A 16924-nucleotide genomic window follows, 5' to 3' on the forward strand; every position below is an offset into this window, starting at 1 on the left:
TGTGCTATCGATAATTGCGCAAGTGTAGGTTATCCTGTGTATGCGACATTCCATTTATTAAAGTCGCTAAACACCTTATATCCTAACATTACTTCTATAAGTTTAAGCCGACGGAAATTTTTTAAAGGTATTGTACGTCTAGAGGAGATTGAACATCTAAATCGGCTAGGAATCACGACACAAGTCTTGCGATTATTCGGTCGTATCACCTAATTTCTAGGTTTCGTACTTTCAGTTGTTCTCTATATTTGCGAATGCACCACCAGTTTTTATCAACGATTTCAGTTTTGTCAAGGTAATGTCAGTTCCCAAATTTATGTAAAAATAAAAAACAAACTTGCGGCAGAAGTAAGTTTCTGAATCCAACCCTGGATTACAGCCAAAACCTCTTATGACGTTGAGTCATAAAAAACCCGTGATTTCACACATGTCCAGTTCAACTTCGGTTCATTTCGGATTAAGTGGCAAAGCCTTTCTTCGTTACTGGTGTAATGTGTACTGCAAAAAGTGAAACGATGTGTCACGTCGGCCCTCTCATACAAGTCGTTACACAGCGCGCACATTTTTAGCCCGTACAAATAGCATCGCCGTCCGAGCAGATTACAATAAAACAACGAAGAGCCAACGCCGTATGTTTTCGAGTTGGTCGCAATAGCGACTCTGATTCATCGCCGCCCACAAGCCCACGTGACCTTATATCCTCATTTTATCTCGCCTACGCACGCGAGAACCGCGCCAGGGCTGCGGAGTGTGGGCAAAGGCGAACCAGCAGCAGTACAGAGGCTCCGACTGGCTCTCTTCTGCGCGTTTCTGCTGTTTAGCACTGGAAAAAGGCCGCCCGCCTCCCCGACCGACCGCCCGCCCGCTCGCTCTGCCTTGTGAGTCATCGACAAAAAATTTGCGTGTGTATACCCGGGGCACTTCCGCGCCAGAGGTATATTTAGATCGGCGGACGGGGAAAAACAAGGCCCTTTTGCTTGCTTGCTTTCTTGCTGCTTGGATTTTTTTTTGCGCTCGCTCATACCTTGTCGGGAGTTGAAACCCGACCAAAGCCGTTACCACGAAAGCTGTAAATTAGTTTTGCCGACCTTTTGAAGGTTTTCGGTACAACATTACAGCTGCATTTTCAGGAATTACATTTTGCCACTTCTGTTAGTTACTCTGAACTATGCAACACTCCATGAAACGTGCAAGCCTGAGTTTAAATTTGCCCACTGTTGCGAAACAATCGCGTTATTAATAAAGGGCAACGTGACTGGGCGGCGGCACGAGTGCGTGACGTCATCGCCGATCGGTTTACTTATCGTCTAGCAAGCTGAAACTGGCAAAAGAAACGTCACACACAATGGGCCTCGGCGGCGGCGGCGTTTCTGAGTGGCTGGTGCACTTCGTCCTTCCTTTTTCTCCAGCGCTACGCCGCGAGCGACAGTCAGCAGCATTCAAGTTATGCGCCCGACCTTTAAAGCTAATACCAGCCGCACTGACGTATTGACGGCGTGTGTGTGCGCGGCGCGCCCTTCGTGACGTGATTCGCCTGATCAGCGGTCGCGCGCTAGTGTATGTGCATGTCGTTTCTTCCCCTCCGCCACTTACGTAGTTGGGCCGTGAGACGGCGGCCGTTCTTTTGCGTTTTTTGCCAGCAGTCAGTCGAGTTGTAGTCCGCGCGTCAGCGTACGTTAAAGCGCATTTCACGAAGAGAGTGATATCATTATACTAGCGCCTTGCATCAGACTTTTAAAGCAGTCGCCGGCCTTGCGTGGTTACTCCACGCCGACACTGCTGTGTAGTATCTCGGTGAATTTCCTGTCGTTGTATTATGTGTTTGGTTTCTAAACGCTGAGCCAACGGCTGGTGTGTTTGTTGTTGTAGTGCTGCGGGAGCAAGAATTAATTTATCGCAACGTGTGTACCTTGTTTGTGCGGCATGTTGTTTTAGGGTTGTGAGAAAAGGCAACATCACGGTCGTCTGCTGTAGTTTTTAATTTAGTACTTGAATATATTCTTTGCCCTTGTAAAATCTAAATTGCGGTTTGTTGAGGTGGTTTTACAACTACTAGTCTGAAACCTTAACCTCTGCAAACCACGAGTTTAGTAGCTATTGATAGTGATAGATAACAAACATTTTGTAAGCGTACTAATATGTTTTTTAAAATGCTTGTACTACAATCCTGATTAGGGAAACTGTTTTCAGTAATACACATTTTTAAGTATAGGCCCATGTGGATTTCATGGCCAAGAAGTTGACATGTTTATACTTAATTATCTTTTACCATTTTATTTTAGACAAAGCAATAGCATGAATAACTAGCAAGTTTATTGAAGAAAAAAACATTGCAAAAATGTCCAGCAGCCATCAAGGAAGACCAGCACGACAGCACTGCTACCTTTGTGACTTTCCACGGATGCCATGGGCGATGGTATTTGACTTTACAGAGCCAGTGTGCCGTGGCTGTGTAAATTATGAAGGTCCTGACCGCATTGAAACTGTGCTGGATAATGCTAGACAGCTTAAAAGAGCACACAGAGTATATCGCACTGCAAGCAGTAGCACAAATGATAGTGGAATACACGGTGGCAGCAGCAGTTCATACAAATCATCACAACGTGGATCACCACCAAAAAACTCTGTATTCTATGAGCAACCTGCTGCAGAGCCAAGGCACGCCGAGAGATATTATTCTGTGACAACTGAAGGTAAAATTACACCAGCTCACACCTTGTATGGACACCATCACAATAACTCCAATTCAATCAACCCTGTCCATAAAGCTTTAAGCAACAGTTCGTCAACACCATCAACACAACATTTAAAGGATGACGATGTTTCACCTCAGAGAAGAACCATTTTGCCATCTAGTGGCTCAATCCCCCAGCATTATTTGGCAAATGGTTTTCCTGGTGAGAGTTCCACGCAGTCTATCTTGCAAAACTTTTCAGGTCGTGCTCCTGGAAGGTTGTCAATTTCGTCTATAAAGGAAAACGGCCCATCATCTGCTAACCGTATCAGCGAAAGGTCATATCAGCCAGCTGCATATAGTAGACACAACTCTGCATCTCATATTTTGGATGATAAAGTAACAACAATGAGCAACCAAATTGTGGACACCATTGCCCGTTTGAACCACTGTGTTCCATTTGAAGTGCGGTTTAAAAAGGATCACAATTTGAAAGGTCGTGTGATTTATTTTGATGCGCCTTACAAACCTGGCATGGATTATGAATTAAAAACCTACATTGAATATCCAGTTGGGTCAAGTAATGTGTACACGACCGCATCCGCTGTAGCCAAGCAGATGTTTCTTGACACGACCAAGGACATGGGTAAAGGTTCTTTGAGCTCTGGCTACAAGTATATTGAGTATGACTTAAAGCATGGATCAGGGCAGTGGCGACTATTGGGAGATTTACTTCCTGATAGCGCTAGAAGCTTCAAGGAGACAATACCACATGAGATGATGCCAACCCCTTACATTGACCCTTTACACCCACAATTGCCAGCTTCTACCATAATGCCACACCTACCCAGTCAGAGTCAGTTCATGCTAAAAGCCCTTCATGGCCTATCTTCTCGTAAGCGCAAGGCATCTCCAGAGTTAAGAGCAACAAATTCTCCACCAAAACTTCCTCATGAGGTCAAAGTGTCAGCTTCTGTTTTGTCTGGCGGCAATCACTACTCCGATGAAACCATAATCAAGCTTCCGTCCAACTTCAATCTTCTGCAGCGACAAAGCTCAGTTGCATCTGGAATTTCTACTGGGCCAAGCGCTTCACCGAGTATAAAGACTCCTTATGGAAATCAGGAGCATGAACAGGCAATAGCAGTAGCATCACCAAATCATGAGGTTGCTTTGGATGCGCAGACTGTAACATCGCCAAAAGATAAAAGCCCATTAAACCCGCCAATACCTCCTAGTGGGAGTAGTAAAGCACAGAGAACTAGCAGTGGAAGCAGTAGCAACAGCTCTTACCCAAACATTGACACTAAGCAACAAGTTAAAGTAAACTGCGATTCACCACTATTGGCCCCCAATGCCAGATCTCCAGAGCATAACAACGATACCAACTGGCGCCACTTGCGCACAAGTAGTGGCAATAGTAGTTCTGGCAGTACAAGGAGTCATAATTTGGTGTCTAAGTCCTCAGGAAGTGTCACGCCACCATCCACACCTAAACTTACCAATGGATTTCCCAGTGGCCAATCTGTTTCCAGCCTGACAGTCAACTCAGGATTGCTTGCCACTAGTGTGGCCTCTGGAACAGCACAACCCAGTGCTTCCAATCTTCCATTAAAGTGTGTGCTTTGTACTGGGCGCCTTGAAGATACGCACTTTGTACAATGTCCTTCTCAAGCGGCACACAAGTTCTGTTTTAACTGCTCGCGGAACAACATTAGAGCACAAGGAGCACGTGGTGGGGAAGTTTACTGCCCGAGTGGCCAGAAGTGCCCACTAGTGGGCTCTACCGTCCCCTGGGCATTCATGCAAGAAGAAATCACGACTATTCTGAGTGGTGAAAGCGATGTTAAAAAGGAGAACCTGGAATCATAGAAACTTGGCTTTGTCTTTGTGTATAAAAAACACTTGACATCATTTTTAGTGCCAAACACTGCCTAAAGTGTCAAAGACAGACTGGCCCTGAATCGTTCTATTTCGGTGCAACTTCGTTATATTGTTCTTGTTGTTGTTTTTCGTTATTGTTTGTTTAAGTTTACCAAAGAGTTCCTTCTGTTTTGTGTGTGACCGAATTGCCATAAGCACTTTTCAACTTGATAATTGGCAGCTCTGTTTAATATTTTGGTGGCATATCTAGTTGTGTTCACACTGTATTATAAAAAGTTCTACAAAGCTACTATTCCTTTTCAAGATAATTCGTTTTGCTTTGCTTTTAAATATTGCATCTCTACAATTGAACCAAGATCGCCTTTAAATTACCCAATATTTTACCACTATCTAAGATTAATTTCCTCTCTCACCCTGACTTGCATAAAGCAGTAAATATGCTATATAATTCAGTAAATTTCTTCAATAGACAAACTGGCAACTTTCGGATTGTTGTGTATAGTATATCTGGATGTAATTGTACCCAACAGAGAAGGATTTGCCTATATATATATATATACGATATAACCTTGTGATTTATTACGTTATTTTTGTACTTGTTGTTTTTGTTTTTTAAATGCCTTTGAGTTAATGGTGCACATGAATGTTAACCCACTGCACAAATGAGTGAGCATATGTGAGACAGTTTACATAGTTTCAACAAGAGATTACAAATATTGCAAATAACTAAAATAAGTAGATAATCAGGAGAAATATGAAAATCTGTGTTTTTATTTAGATTAATTGAGGGTAATATTATGGACTAAATCCTAGCATTGGGCTTAGGAAGCCTAAACCAAAAAAACATAAAATTAATAGCTTGACAAAATTATATTCTCGTACAACTGTTCTGACTGACATGCTTGGCTGTATATGAAGTCGTTTTTAATAAAATAAACAACTAGGGGGATTAGTGATTCAATACAAAACTGGTTAAGGTTATATTGTTGTTCTATAGCAGTGACTATTCACAGGGTGACATCACTTTATGCATAATGTATGTTTTATCTCTAATTATGGCGGTATGCCAGGGCAATTAACCTACTATTTTAGGCACGTTATCTAATTAAAGTAATATTAAAGACTTAATTGAACTGCTGTAAAAACAGGCGTTTATGTTGCTGTAACACCATGTGTTTGATTCTATCGGTAAGCAAAGGGCTGTTGTTTTCTTATTATGACGCACATTTTAACCCAAAAGCGGTTCTATTCATTGGTTTAATTTAGGGTCGTTTATCGTAATAATTATGATAAATATAGCAAGCAGTGGAAAACATATAATGCATTTTGAATGCTGTTTGGCATTGTAGTTAATAGTATATGTCTATGACAACGTACATCCAAGTCAACCAAAATAAAGTTTTTGCTTGTTTTGTCACAGAGAGTTTAGATATTTTTTTACATGTTAGCCTAAATTAAAACAAGGGTTACCTTTGTTTTTCTAAACAAAAGAAAAATCTTTCCAACTAAAACCACACATTTTTACCCCTTACTTAATAATCAAAATTATAAAGAAACCTGTAAAGTGGCATAAATTGAGTTTAAATACCATTTATTAGCCCTAGCTATGTATTCGCTACTGTTCATAACTATGGTTAGGTAAAAGGTGTTAAAAAAAATCACTCAAAGTTCCGTTGGAATATAATTTATTTAACTTTCAGGACCTCAAGTTCCAGTTTGAAGGAACAAGAAGAAATTTCTGAAGCCACAAAGGTACCATGCGTAACTCAACAATTTTGATCCGATTAATATTATTTAAATGTCATTTTCAGCCTAACTATATGAATATATAAAAGAACACACGCTATCGCTCTTTTCTAAAATGTCGGGATCACTTTACAACGTGTAAATAAACCTAAAAACCAATGGCTTGCGGCACCCTTTATAAATTATAAATAGTTTGCGGCCCCCTTGCTCGTATTTTTGCTGAGGTGGTAAACTGTAACGCTACGATAAACGAGATTAAAACAGCACATTAACTGTACAAAAAGGTTGATAAAACCTTCTTATTTTTGACACTTTTATCGTACACAAAAATTGTATTAGGAAGTTACCAATAGAGCAAAAACTGGAATTTTGAAGAATTTGAAATATCTCCCCGCAACCTTGAGCGTTGAAAAGGGCACCCTAGAGTGCCGCGGCACCCCAGTTAAGAACCACTGTAGTAGGCTATATCTTAATTAGAACAATCTCAACATATGTTAAACGCGAGCCGGCAAAATTACTCACGCAGGCCTAGATTATCGCGTTATAGGGTGAGCTCGAACTTCGTTTTTGTTTATAAAGTTGTGTAGGCTTATCTCTAATTTGGGCAATTATTTTTTTTTTCTATGGTTATTTACCATTATCTTTTTTCCAATTTCGATAATATGCTAGGTCTGTGTTAATTTTTGCCTTTAATTTTAGCTAAACTGTATACTCAAAATTTTTCTAAAATAGCCAACCTAAATACGTGATTTGTGATTCATCGGTCTTCAGCAAATCATTAAAATCGAGCAACTAAAATCAACGTAGGTCTATTCCTTAGTAGGACAAACTTTGGTCAAAAAAACTATTTTATGTCAAGATTTGACAAAATTTTGATTTTCAAAATTTCTCATTTTTTATGTCAAAAATTGTTATTCTGTTTGTCGCGGCAAAACCTATTTTTTAATGTAGTTAAAAGAATTAAAACTCTTGATGGAACGAGAAGAGATTTCACGAAACTTTCCGTCCTCGATATCGGAATATCTTTTGGTAAGTATGTCCTGCCTACTTTTGTATGTTTTTTTATGTGTGAAAAATCTTGCATTGTCCACACCCGTCTGAACCCCTTCTGAACTTGTACAACTCAAAATTTACGAAAAATTGAGATATTTAGCATTGAGAAATCGAAAAATAGTTAAGTCCCAAAAAACTTTACACACTTTCGTTACATATAATTATTGATTGATTATATCATTCTATTCCAGAATAACGTGACTCAAGAATCTATTTCTTTGTCGGATATCGTAATCAAAATAAATGCAACTTCGTTTAAAAGTAGCATGCGTTATGTCGACGAGTAAGAAAATATATACTATCATTATCATGAATAGACATACATACAAGTATTAGATACTTTAAAGCAGGGGCTCTTAAACTATTTTACCGCAGACCTATAATTTATTTTTTTGCTTTGCTTGGCCACGTTAGCATGAATTTTTGATATGACGTCATAAATTAACATTCACCATACAAATAGACTTGTTTTGGTCCAAAAAATGTGAAAGTGAAATGGAGTCTAAATGCATTCAGTGCAAACCGTTTTACTTTTAATTAAAGTATTTTCTTTGAAAAAATTATTAGTTTGAATTATTATTTGTTAAATATACACTAACATTTTAATTAGGCCTTCATGGACCCCGTAATACTTGTTCCCCAGTTTAAGAATCCCTAAAGCCAAATTCTATTATAGCTCTAGTATTTATATTATGCTTGTCATCTAACAAGATTTAAGAAAAACAAGACAAAAAATACACCGACTTTTCCATCTATTAAGCCAAACCACATTCCTTCGTCTGCCGACGTCCGTCTTCTATCGGAAGACGCTGTGCAGCCTGCCCGGGGAGTGGCGGGCGATTGCAAGGAGCAGCTTCAAAAGGCGGCCAGGGTCCGGTCTTTGCTTGACCAGAACCTTAGAACGGTCCAACATACTAACGCCGACACCGCACTCTTCACTGTAGCCAACGAATCGCTAACCAACTGTGTCGATTCGCCGACATCTCTAAGGTTTGTGTTTAGATTATTGGTTAGGTGGACACTTTGTTTCGCCACGGCAGTATATAGCCTCAGTGCAGTAAACAGCTTCATCAGGTGTTATTGCGCGTTGGTGTTTATCGATCAGGACAGTGCAGGGTACGATTTAGCTGATATACACCGAACGTCAATTCGACAGGTTTATTAAAACTTCGTATGATCTATCAGTCGTGGCCTTGTTTTTCATAAACTGTGTTATATTGTGGTTTATATAGACTCTTCTCCCCGCGCGCTTTGCGTGGTTGCACGACATTCCACCGAACATTAATGCATTCCATGTCAAATATTGTAAATTTTGTCGCCTTGAAAACAACGACGGAGTGCTTACAATGTTTAGATAGAAATGCCCTCTTTTATCATCATTAACATAAATACAAACGTCTCCATGGTAATATACCACAGGCGTAATTAACCGAGAGTTTGAACATAATAAAATAAATAAGAAACTTCTTGATCTCTTTGCAAGCCGTTTTTGGTGTCATGCTATTAGATCCTTTATTGTGCCGATGTTTCCCACTCCTGACTGTTACACAAAACTTATTTTTACACTTTGTGATCTTAAAAGGTTGGTTACTTGCAAGCGAGTGCTCATTAACGGTTATTAATAATTCATAAATTAGCTGTATTATTAAAAATGAAATTGTCTCTCAACTATTACGTTTAAGTTGGAAGTTAATCGATTTGATCAGGTGTTTGTCCTGAAATTAAACTCCTGTCTGATAATCCAGGTAAGCAGATTGGTCTTACTTTTAGGAAATTTTATGTCGCCATTAGGAATGTTCAAAGTAAAATGTCAGATCCCTAGATTCAAATCCAAACTAGATTCGATAACCAGCATCTCCTAATAGTTAAGTGTCAATCAAGTGTTATTTGGAGAGAGACTAACGCGTAATGCCAATGCAGAGATTTCACAATTTCCTTAAATACAGTAATCTGCAAAAGTAACATTCCATCGTATAACGTGCTGGCCTTGAACAAATTTCTCTACGGGGTTACCAAAGGTCAACTTGAGGCCAATATTCAGCTAGGTTACGCCTAGCGCAGTAACGTAGTTGATAAACAATAGTAACGCTTTAGTGTACCTTTGTTTTCTTTGTAGCGTATTATTTAACCGGCTTATTGATTAAGATTTTACTAAAGTAAAACTAAATCATACATTATAAAACGAAATGAACTTGTGAAGAGTTTATTGTGTTGTGTTTCACTTACTATATCGGCAAAAATTTAGGTTGGGGCAACAAACAGGTTTTTTTATCATATTTTTTATGTTTTTGTTTTATGTGTAGTCATGCATCACAATTTAAACAACTGCTTTAAATGGCATTCTTTAGAATGTAAATCATTTGTAATTTAAATTACCGATTACTATATGATTTGTTAGAAAAAGTATTGTGATTAATTACTGTTTATAAAATTATAAAAGTTAAAAATAAATTAATTTAAAATATACAAGAATTCGATATTCTCGATTCGGTATTATAGATTCATTCGAAACCTATAATTGTAGAAAACCTTAGGATTCTACCATGCAATTTGCATGAAGCGGCGATTCGAAAACCTTTTCGCGTTACGGCTTTGCATCGCGTCGGGGCGAACTGTGCATCTTAACTTTTCGAAAGTCACCCAGCTCGAATTTCCGGTCGACAGGCATCGCGAGCTCCTAAAATAGCGCGGGAATTTTCCGGTCGCTGCTATACAGCCGCTTAGTTTCGCTATTGTTCGGCTCTACAGCGATTTAATCGCGACTTTTCCGAAGGCGCTGCTCCGAATAGTACCCTATCGTTGAGTCAACAGCGTGGCGTCGCTGCTTACGGAAAGGCCCCGAGCCGTCCGGCACGCGATTTTTGTTTCAGTCAGCATAACTTGCTTGTAGTGCTTGTCACACACCAGCCAGGCTGTGCTGACGCATGTATAGGCTTGTTTCTGAACGCTTCGCGCTTGCAATTCGTGCTTAACACTTTTCGCAAACAGCGCACTCGTATAAAACGAGACGTAATTTTTTTGCAAGGCAAGGCACCTGGCGGGATTTCGCTGTAAAAGTCGATGACGCAATATGAGTTTAACCTGTCTGGACTGGTGTTGTCAAATTGATATAATTAATAAATCCATTCACTTGAAATTGTCGACAAAAGAATCGTTTCGACTACCCTGACGGCAGCGAAGGTTACACGAGAGACTCGCCAAAACCTTTGTCTGGCCTCGTTTAGAATTAGAAAACGCAGCTGTCGTTGGACAATTGTCGTCGCTGGAAAGTTCGCCTTACTCCCGTGCAAAAACAACAACGCTAAAAAAGTGTGACGGGCGTAAAAGTTGCAGCCGGCCTGGTTCTGCGGTCCGGTGTGTGTTGCGACCGTCTCGCGCGTCCGAAAACAAACACGCGGTGTCGATAACCGCTAAACAAACGTCGTTAGAAGGCTGCGTCGAAAAAATTCGCCTCTCCCGACTGGCCCGAGGTCGTACCCGTCCTTTACTTTCCCAACCGATTACCCCGAAAAGTCACCGTTCAAAATGCAAATAAACAAACCTGGCGGTGCTGTCCTTGGTTCTTCTATCAACATAGCGTCCAAAACACAGTTTTCTCGATTGATTATTGTCCAAAACAAGAATTCTCCCCAAATTACCAAAAAATGTGACTCCCCATTGACGCATAAAACCACTTGATATCAGTTTTGCGGTTGAAGCAAAAGTCTATCACCTCTCTCGTGGCACCCTTATTGAATTAAGACATACGTACTGGAGTGTATTTTTTTAATGAAAGGTGTTACTTTTAAACGAAACGAAATCTGCACAAAGTTTTATAGTTCAAGTTAATACTTGTATCGATTAAGCAAATTCGGTATGTTTTCGTTAAGATGCCTGTGTGATTATAGAGCTATTTTCCACATTTTTTATATTCTTATTCTTCTTATTTGCCAAAAAATGAGCGTTTTTTAAGTTTTGTAATTTCTTGGTATTTTTTTTGATTTATTTTTTTGGAAAGTGTTCACTAGTAATATTTCCTATATTTTTTCACTAGTTTTACGAAATAAATCTTTTTTTTTATCTGGTTTGCCGAATATTAGTACCCCTGTTGTAATTATGAAATTTATAACTTATTATATCTTTATAAAAACAAATAGACCATAAAATGATTTCTTAAACATTTACAGAAATATCTATTTCGCCTATTAGGCATCGTCAGTTTCCTAATTCGAATGAATCAGATCATCTGACACGAAAGCAAGAATCTTTCTTTTACAATTTATTGTTTGCCGGAGATTACTCCCTAAAGTGTTTCAGCTTATTATATATATATTTATATATTTTTATTAAACATGTTTGCGATTACTATGTTGACAGGTCAGAAAAAGGCAAGCATCGTATCAAGAAACTGGTGGACGAGCAAATTAAAGCAATCGTACTGGAAATCAAGGTAGGTGCTCCTTTTCTCTTTTCTTACAGGTCAATGTACATTTGCATGTGCGTCATTGGACCTGGTTATTCGAGGAATCGGGCCATTATAACTAGCGCTGGTGCCTAAGAAAACTGATTAGTGAGTATATGTATTTATATGCCGAGATTGGTGTGCTTAGGGTACTCCGAGCACCGCTAGCATAAACTTGCGGGTACTCCGCCCCTCCAGTAAAATACTGTATATTTCGTTTAATGTGTGCCATTTTGGACTTTGAAAGTCAGTTAAAAACTGGTAATTTAGCAAAATACATTCCTAGATTAATTGGGTCATCACTTATTACTATAAAGTTTGGGCTATTAATACAAACGTTTACTGTTACATCATAAATACCATTGTTCGTTAAAAGGAAATCAATTAAGGGGCATTCCCTAAAATGCAATCACAATTTGTTGCCGCATTTTTCCACCAATTACAGTATTAAATATCAAAAGTACTCCTCTTTTACAGGACAATAACTAAACATTAACGCTATAATATTATCGGTTGTTGATGAAGATAGCGTGCGTTGTAGTCTAACATGCTTGCCTGCATGTCTATTTGTAGTACAAGTAGGTTATTTTTGCGAAACTACAAAAAGCTCAGTGGCATGATAGTTAGACAGATTTTTATAGTTTGTTAACATCGAACGCCATACAAAAAGAATCACCAACAGGCAAACATCCTACGACCATCAGAGTTCTAACATTTCAGTGAGCAGAAAAATACCTCTATCTTGTCAGCTATCCTCTGGTTGTGATTCTGTTCTATGAAAATATAAAAAAGAATGTATTTACCTAAACTATACAAAATAAATGATAGCATGATGAACAAACATTTCTTACTAATAGTATAGAAAGTTTATATAAACACTGAATGCATGTTAGCAGCCAACAAAACAACAACAAATAAATTAAAAAAAATCCCGCGATCCTGAATATTTTGGCATGCTTAAAAAAAATCTTTCGGGGCTCGAAGTTTTGGGAATCACCAGAAAAAATCGTAGGGAGTAAGTTTGGGAATTACCAGAAATGCTGACGAATGTAAACTTTGTAATCAAGGAAAACAAACCAGTGAGCGAACCGGCACCGACGGCGGGACGAAAAGGCTTCAAGGCGGCAAAGAAAGCGAAACCAATACTTCCTACGAGTGCAGCAGCCGCGACGAAGAAGAAGGGGACTTCGGGCGTTCCAAAGCCACGCAAAGAAAAAGGTAAGCCTTGAATGTTTTTTCGCCGACTGCAACTATATGCTTTGAGTGGTTCTCAAATTGTCACAAACGCGGGCGTCGTGCGGTAATTCCGTTTCGTGTCTGAACTCAATTGCAGCAATAAAATGATTACAAGTATAGTATTCCCATAGTTTGAGAAGCACTGCTTTCCATAATGGCATTCAAAGCGTGTCGGACAGCGCCTTTGTTAACAAAGTGGTTTTCCATTTTTCTGTAGAACTGATCGCCCTTACAGCTTTATCGAGCGTGTGCTTTAAATAAAATGACTCAAAATCGCACTGCTGCGAAAAATACCACGTGTGCATGGTTGGCGACCCGTTTATTTTTTTTTAGTGTGCTTGATCGGCCACAACAATGTCTAAAATCAAGGACCCAACTACTAACATAATTCCCAACAATATTTCCCTTACGTGAATTCGAAACGACGCATTTAGATAGTTTATGGATTTATGTCTACAGACATGACCGTTACCAAAATTTCTTTCAACAAAAACATTTCATTTAAATTACAAGAAGTAATTCCACTCAGTTCCTTGTGCAATTAGGCGCTAACACCGTGCTCTATATCCGTGATTGAAATTTTCCGTCGAAAACCTCACAACACCGAAATCGAAACCAGTCCGTGGTATCAATGCTTGATCCTATGGCGTAGTATCGGTGAAGATCATGGACGCTGGGTTTGGGGGTGCTTAGGGTGCTCCAATGCCCCTCAGCATAAAGTTATATAAACAAATTATCCAGTTTCATGTCGCCCTTCATTTTGAGAGGCCGCTCAATGTAATACAGTTTATTTTATTTGCGTATCGCGTTTATTATTCTTAGAAAATGTAAGTACAATTGCGGTATTGGTTTATTATAAGTTTTCGGCAGAAGCCTTTACTACCCATACCTCTGTATAAAATTTGATATTTTTACTACGTTTTCGGCGAAAGAAACGAAAGTGGCAAATCGTACAAGTAATGTTCAATATTGGTTGCCTTATGAAATTTATGAATACTTAGTGGGCCGCCAAAAGTCGATCGCCACTTTTCACCTGGTCGATCGCGTCGAATATGTTTACGTCATTGCAGTATAGCTCTCGCACACAAGCGGAACATTAAAATCACCCATTGTTATATGCGGATAAGCCTAATAAAGCGTAAGCGTTCTTTGACGCAACAAATTAACGTCCATCGCTGGCTTGGAATGCAATTAACGTTCAAAATGTTTAATAAGTGTTGTTATTACTTTTTACCGAACCAGTCGATCGAGTCCCTAAAAATATTTTAGTCGATCGCAATCAAACATAAGTCTGACTACACCTGCCTTATACGAAACCGACCGGACTATAAAGGGCATTCCCCATATGCGAAAGAGTTTAATTTTTTCGCATGTTTAAAGGAATGGGAAAGTATTGTCTACCAAATGTTAAATATATCTTGTTTCACATATAAAATCAACGCATCAGCGGGCATTTTGTGACGTTATAAATATAACGAAATAAATTTAAAACCCCTATGAAACAAAATTAGGAAAAAAAAACTATGGTGCCGATTGTAAAATAAACGCGAATTTTGATTTGACCTTAAAAACGAGCGATTTTAACTCTGCAACTCAATTAAGCACGAATAAACCGGCCAACAATAATGAACCAAAGATTACTTATGCTAATATGTCTCGACCGAATATATTTGAAACAAGTGCTTCTCTCTGACTTACGTGGGATATTCTCGCTTCATTTACCGACAAAGTGCCAAGGACGAAGTCGCAAACGTCCCTTTGAACCAAATATCGATGTTTAAAACGAACTTTTGCCGTATTGAAAAACAAGTTTAAAAAACGTTTCGGGCATTTGAGAGAGAAATTTGTTATACAGATGTGGGTTAAACCATGTAATTTTTTTACTCCTGTCATTTCCACTGACAACATTTTATTAACGAATTAAAACTGCGATTTTGCAGTGCAACATTATTAAATAAAACTTTAACATAAAAAAACTTTCACAATCAATACGGAACTGTCTGTCATATAATTATTCATAAATGTAGATGTGTACTATACACAGTATTTAAACAAAAAAACTTTTTAATTTTATTGTCGCGGCATGGTTTATTGCCTGTGTGACATAGTTGTTAACTGATCATACAGTGGAATGCGTCTCGAAAAGGTGATATCAGAAGCCTTGTACTTAAAAAATGCCCACGAAAAATTAATTGTCGCTTTTTGAGTATTACACCGTGTGACGTCGATATAATAAGTCGCTCAATTAAGGATTTTCATGCAAACAGGGCTAGGCTAAAAAAAGTAGCCTGTGGTAAGGTTCAAACTCAGGCCATAGGCCGTAGTTCTACCGAATGAGTCACAAAGGCTCAGGGGGCAGGTCGACAAACAAGCATAACAAAATCTTATTTGGTTGTTCAATGTTGCCCACTGTATTGATTATATGGAATGGTAATAACTGCCTGCTCATATATATAATTCAAAGAACTGCTGTTAGTATAGTATATGGTAATAACTATCAAAGAGTTTGGGATTAGAGTAGGCACAACTCTAATTCTAAAAATACAATTACTTATAGATAGTACCTATGCGATCTAATAGGCGACGTATACCAGAATATAAAATTAGGCCACATACTTCATTAGCAGCGAAACGGCATAAATCCATGAAGCCTTTGTATGCGCGCCCGCTTTTAGATAGATCTGACTCGAAGGGTATGCGGTGACAAAAATAGCGCAACTAAAGGCAGTATACGTCGCCGATATTGGAGAAACGTATAAGCGGCCTTGTGACAAATTGCCTTTTCAATGACCTGCCGTTTTGCGCTATTACAAATAGCTTTTTTTTATGGCCAAGAAGAGCGCCTTCTCAGTTGGCTTACTTTAATTATTTAACCCTGTGACCTGATGAATCATCCATCGAATTTAGCGCATTGGAGCAAGGCCACTGCGCAGTCAAAATACAATTTTGTACAGACACCAGCCTTCGGCCAGGTTATTCTAAGCCTAATATTTCATCTCTTTCGTTTTTCATCACTTTATTTATAGTGACGACAATTCAAAACTGGAAATGGGGTATTATGTTGCCTGCTTCGCTTAAAGATTCACTTTTTTCGACCGAATGTGTGTATAATTAAACACGTGTAGCATTAAATTAGTAAGACGCGAATGTTTAATACGAAAAAAATCGAAACATGTTTAAAAAAGTACCGCTAAGTTTGGGTATAACAGGTTTCTATGACTTCGTTTCAAAAAAACATGTCACAAACAACAGTTTTTTGTGGGAGTTTATCAAACAAGCTCAGTATGTTTTTAACAACAGAATTTTTACATTTTAAATATTTTTTACTATTTATTCGTATAGAAAAATGATGATGCCATTTGCTTGGCAAAACGCCCTTTACTTTGGCGGAAGGTCTCGCGCTTCTCAAGCTGTTTCGTCAAATAATCGCAAAGAGACAGCCGCAAATATGTCAGTTTGGTCGCTGTTTAGGCGTTCTCTGTCTTGAAAAAAGCAACTCTTTTTTACCATCTTTCTTACCATATTTTCACATATTGAAGGGGGGGAAACAAAACTTTTTTGTAAATGGCCGTATTTGTCTAATTCCAAATAGATGGTGGCACTGTATAAATTGTATTGAATCCACGACAAGCTTTCGTACAACCGTATTTCATCACCTCAAAGTACCTGAATTCAATACAATTTTTCTTTATACAGTGTCACCTTATTCCTCTGAACAACACTGACAACACCCGATCCGTCAGAAATTAGTGCAGTTCTAAGCAAAAGCGTGTACTACATTTAGTGCATCCAAAGGATCAAAAAGTCTTACTTTTAGACTATGAGGTCTTGGACAATGCACTAATTCAACTTAACAAATCTCAATAAGAAGATTAGGTTTCATCTTACCC

At 38.7% G+C, this 16924-nt stretch overlaps 2 protein-coding genes across 2 annotated transcripts in view; both read left to right on the plus strand.

Moving 5' to 3' along the window:
- LOC146136050 (uncharacterized) overlaps positions 1–16924 on the plus strand; it is a 47829-nt gene that overhangs the window by 11199 nt on the left and 19706 nt on the right. Inside the window, exons 9-13 of the mRNA XM_083396140.1 lie at positions 6259–6310; positions 7256–7333; positions 8118–8347; positions 11714–11786; positions 12866–13016. Coding sequence (XP_083252266.1) covers positions 6259–6310; positions 7256–7333; positions 8118–8347; positions 11714–11786; positions 12866–13016 — 584 coding nt within the window. The remainder of the gene's footprint in view (positions 1–6258; positions 6311–7255; positions 7334–8117; positions 8348–11713; positions 11787–12865; positions 13017–16924) is intronic.
- On the plus strand, positions 1621–5332 carry LOC146136051 (interferon regulatory factor 2-binding protein-like A). Its single transcript, XM_083395480.1, has one exon. It carries the CDS (start codon positions 2339–2341, stop codon positions 4544–4546), a length of 2208 nt encoding a protein of 735 aa, XP_083251606.1. The 5' UTR covers positions 1621–2338; the 3' UTR covers positions 4547–5332.

Source organism: Ascidiella aspersa, chromosome 8 (genome assembly GCF_963924565.1).
Source record: "Ascidiella aspersa chromosome 8, kaAscAspe10.2, whole genome shotgun sequence".
In the NCBI taxonomy this organism is placed as follows: domain Eukaryota; kingdom Metazoa; phylum Chordata; class Ascidiacea; order Phlebobranchia; family Ascidiidae; genus Ascidiella; species Ascidiella aspersa.

What these genes read in the sequence shown, in the direction of transcription:
- LOC146136051 (XM_083395480.1), top strand. Translation starts at nt 2,339, where the DNA reads ATGTCCAGCAGCCATCAAGGAAGACCAGCACGACAGCACTGCTACCTT.